Genomic DNA, 4,156 nt, shown 5'->3' on the forward strand with positions numbered 1-4,156 from the left:
CGATGAGACGGAAAAATCCGTAGCGCTGACGCTGGCTCGTTGAGATCTTTCAAAGCGCTGCGAGGATAACGAGAACCCTTCGCGTCGCGCCGCGGACGCCAGAGGTCGCGCGAGCGCGCTGAGGCGTCGGTCGGACGCGCGAGGTCGCTCCGCGAGAGGTCGAGAGCGCGCGCGCGGACCGCACGCGGCGCGGACGGCGGAGAGGCGGCGGCGAGGGAGGCGGCGACGCGCGGCGGGGAGCGCATCTTTTCAAGCGCTCGCGCCAGCACGGGCGGAGAGAACGCGAGAGAAGGCGCGAGCTAGATCTCGCGCGGGAGACGGCGGCGAGGTCGCGGCGGCGAGGTCGCGGCGGGGGCGCGCGGCGGCGTCGAGCGCGCCATCGGACGCGCCCGCGAGACGCTCGAAGCGCGCGCGAGCGCCCCCGTCGCGTCCGTCGACCCCGGCGGCATGCCCGGGCGGCCGACCTCGCGCGCGGGCGGCGGCACCGGCGGACGTTGCCCGGTGGCGGGCCGCGCGCCCGCGCCGGCGTCGTCGTCGTCGTCGTCCTCCGCCTCCTCCTCCGCGCGCGCGGACCGCGAGGGATGGGGCTCGCGCGGCCCCGTCGCGAGGCTCGTGAACGAGCTCATCGACTCCCTGCAGCCGACGCGGCAGAGCGAGCGACGACGACGCGCGGTTTTCGCGCACGTCGCGTCGCTCGTGAACGGATGCTTCCGCGACGAAAACGTCCTCGTCACGGCGTTCGGTTCCGTGCCGCTGCGGACCTACCTCCCGGACGGCGACATCGACGTCTGTTTGCTCGGTCCGCACGACGTCCTGAGCAGCGGGCCGCTGAAGCACCCGGGGAAGGAGGACTGGACGCACAGACTGCGGACGCACATCGAACGCGCCGAGGCGGAGGCGGCGGCGCGCCGACGCCGCCGCGCGTCGGAACGCGACGAAGGTTACGCGTCCGACGATCGATCCTCGGGCTCGGGTTCGGGGGACGACGCGTCGTCGTCGTCGTCGTCGTCGCGCGCGTCAGCTAGCTCGGACGCGAGCCACGCGTCGGGATCGGACACCGAGTTCGCGGTGAGCGAGATACACGTCATACACGCGGAGGTGAAGCTGATGAAGTGCATCGCGGACGGCGTCGTCGTGGACATCAGCGCGAATCAATTCGGAGGGCTGGCGACGCTCGGGTTTCTGGAGGAGGTGGACGCGTTCATCGCGCGCGACGGAATCTTCAAGCGGTCGATCATTCTCATCAAGGCGTGGGGGTTCTACGAGGGGAGGGTTCTCGGCGCTCACCACGCGTTGATATCCACGTACGCGCTCGAGACGTTGGTGCTGTACGTCTTAAACGCGTATCACGAGGAGCTGTCCACGCCCCTGGAGGTTTTGCACAAGTTTTTGACGTACTTTGCCGACTTCGAGTGGGACGCGTACGCCGTGAGCATCCACGGGCCGGTGCGTCTGGACGCGCTCGAGAAGGGCGTGCGCGACGCGGACGCGCCCGCGCGCGGGCCGCTGCTCACGCCCGCGTTTACGAAGCGCGTGCTGGATAAATACGGCAACGACGCCATCATCAACGCGGAGAAGGGTCAGGCGGGTCCCGGCGGCGGCGGAAACCGCCGAGCGATGCAGCCCAAGCACCTCAACGTGATCGACCCTCTTCTTCCGTCGAACAACCTCGGGCGCTCCGTGTCGCAGGGAAACGCGAAGCGGATACAGAAAGCGTTGCGTTTGGGCGCGGCGAAGCTGACGAGCCTACGGAACGCGATGCGAGACGGGGTGTCGTGCGAGCTCAACGCGGTGCGCGTGCTGGAGCACTTTTTCGGGTGCACGATCCGGCATCGCCGCGACGTGCCGCTGCCGTCCGCGCCGGCGACCCCGGGCGGGTGCTTGCACCCAGACGAGACGTCGCTGACGCCGATGGGGACGCGCGGGTTCTTGAGGAGCGGCGCGGTGAGCGTGCTCGCGTCGCCGTCGCCGTCGCCGTCGCCCGGGCGACGCGGCGGCGGCGGCGCGGCGTATTCGGCGGCGTATTCGCCGCTGAATCATTCGTCGTCGCCGCGCGCGCGGCAGGCGGCGGCGGCGGCGGGCGGGAGATCGAACGCGAGCGGGAAGTCCAAGAAGAGCGACGGCGGGATCGGAACGAACGGCGAGGAGGACGGCGTCATCGAGCCGCGGCGGCTCGATAAGTCCCTGAGGGGCGGCGCCGGCGGGAACGGAGGGTCCTCCTCCGACGGCGCCGCCGCCGCGGAGTCGTGGCCGCACCTCGGCCCGTCGTCGCCGGAGCGCGGCACCGCGGTCGGAAGCCGGTGTCCCGTCGTGCAGACGCAGGACCTGCACGAGGAAGAGCGAGGGCCGTTCTGGGGGCGGTGGGACTCGCTCCCGAGCGGGGAGATCGAGGCGATGCGACGCGCGGAGGCGGCGGCGCGCGCGGGCCAGCGCGGGGGGTGCCCGATGGGCCACGGCGCCGCGGGACTCCCTTCCCAGAGTGATCATAAACCCCGGCGATCGTCCGAGGTGGACACGGACTCGACGCGCGTCGCCGGCGTGGAGCAAGTCGCGGCGATGGTGAAGCGCCCGCCGCCGCCGCCGCCGCCGCCGCCGCCGCCGCCGTGGCGGCACAACCCAGAGCGCATGCGGCGCGAGATGAGCTGCCCGACGTTCTTCCCGGAGCCGCCCGCGCCGATGCCGCGGCCGCCCGCGCCGGCGATGCCGCCGCCCGCGGTGACGCCGAAGCGTAAGGCGGGTCCGAGGGTCAAGACGAAGACGGCGACGATCGCGGCGGCGGCGGAGGAGGAGGAAGAAGACGCCCCGAGAGACGTCTTCACCGGAGATCTCGAGAGCATCTGGCGTCACCTGGAGTTTGGCAGGCACTACCACCACCTCGCGATGCAGCGGCGGTTCACGCAGATGTCCGGAACCGCGCCGCACGGCGGCGGCGGGCGAGATCCTCGCGGGCGGGCGCACGCGGGGTTCGCGAAGCACGCGCCGCCGCCGCCGCCGCCGCCGCCGCGCGTGCGGCCGGGGCATCACCGCACCGGGTCGTGGAACGGGGGCGCGTCGTTCCATCTTCCAGGGCAGCCGCCGCCACCGCCGGGCCCGCCTCCGGGCCCGCCGCCCGCGCGACGGCACCAGCATCAGCACGGCGGGAAGGGCGGGAAGCCGCGGCACGAGCGACGGGACTCATGGGGGAGCCGTTCGGATCGATCGGACGCGTCGGATTCGTCGTCCGCGGCGGAGCGCGGGGGAGGGGGACGGCGCAGCGAGGACCGGATCGGGAACTGGAGCAAGCTCGTGAAGACTGCGGTGGACGCTCCGCCGCTTCCGCCGGGCCCGCCGCCGGTCGGAGCGGCGACGGCGACGTCGCGCCCTCCCGCGCCGCCGAAGAGGACGCGTTCGCCGGCGCCGACGCCGGCGGCGTGCGCGCCGAAGTGGGGGCCGAGAGGGTCCGCGCCGCTGGACATCATCGCGCGCGAGCCTCCGTCGAAGCCGTCGTCGGAGGGCGGGGGGTCGGACCAGACGAGCGAGGCGCCGTCGCGGACCGCGTCACCCGCGATTCCGGCGGAGAAAGCCGTCGCGGCAGCGTCGAACGCGGCGAACGCGGCGGCGCGGGAGAAGGCGGCCCCCGCGCCGCCGAAAGGGGTGTGGGCGTCCCTGGCCGCGGCGCCGCCGAAGAAACCTCCGACGTCCACGCCCCCGCGCGCGCCGAAGAAACAGGAACCCAACGCCGCGGAGCCGTCGAAGAGATCGGAAGAAGAACGCGTCGCCGCGCCGGCTGCCCCGGCGGCGGCGGCGGCGCCGCCGTCGCGCCCCACGAACCTCGTCGGCGCGTGGGGCGCGGGCTCCGGCGTCGACGCGCTGAAGACGACGAAGACCGCGGCGGCGCCCGCCGCGACGGCCGTGGCCGCGGCGAGCGCGAACGCGAACGCGGACGCGGACGCGACGACGTCGCCGTCTTCGGATCGAGCCGCGAGCGAGGGATCGTCGGAGGGCTCCGGGGATTCGAACGCGACGGAGAAGGAGAACGCGAACGCGCGCGGCGGCGGCGGCGGCGGCGGTGCGAGGCGGGGTACTGATGAAGGCTCGCGAGATGGCGACGACGAAGGAGGAGAAGGAGGACAGAGGCGAGGGGAGCGACGCCCGAGGAACGGCCAGCTGGAACGCG

At 73.3% G+C, this 4,156-nt stretch overlaps 1 protein-coding gene across 1 annotated transcript; it reads left to right on the top strand.

Moving 5' to 3' along the window:
- Window positions 1-1,107: 1,107 nt before the first annotated feature.
- MICPUCDRAFT_66789 (uncharacterized protein) lies at window positions 1,108-3,451 on the top strand (the record flags this gene model as incomplete). Its single annotated transcript, XM_003062762.1, has 1 exon — window positions 1,108-3,451. A coding segment is annotated over one exon (2,344 nt), but the record flags the coding sequence as incomplete, so codon positions are not given.
- Between the last annotated feature and the right edge of the window lie 705 nt (window positions 3,452-4,156).

This window comes from Micromonas pusilla, assembly GCF_000151265.4.
Source record: "Micromonas pusilla CCMP1545 genomic scaffold MICPUCscaffold_13, whole genome shotgun sequence".
Classification (NCBI taxonomy): Eukaryota; Viridiplantae; Chlorophyta; class Mamiellophyceae; order Mamiellales; family Mamiellaceae; genus Micromonas; species Micromonas pusilla.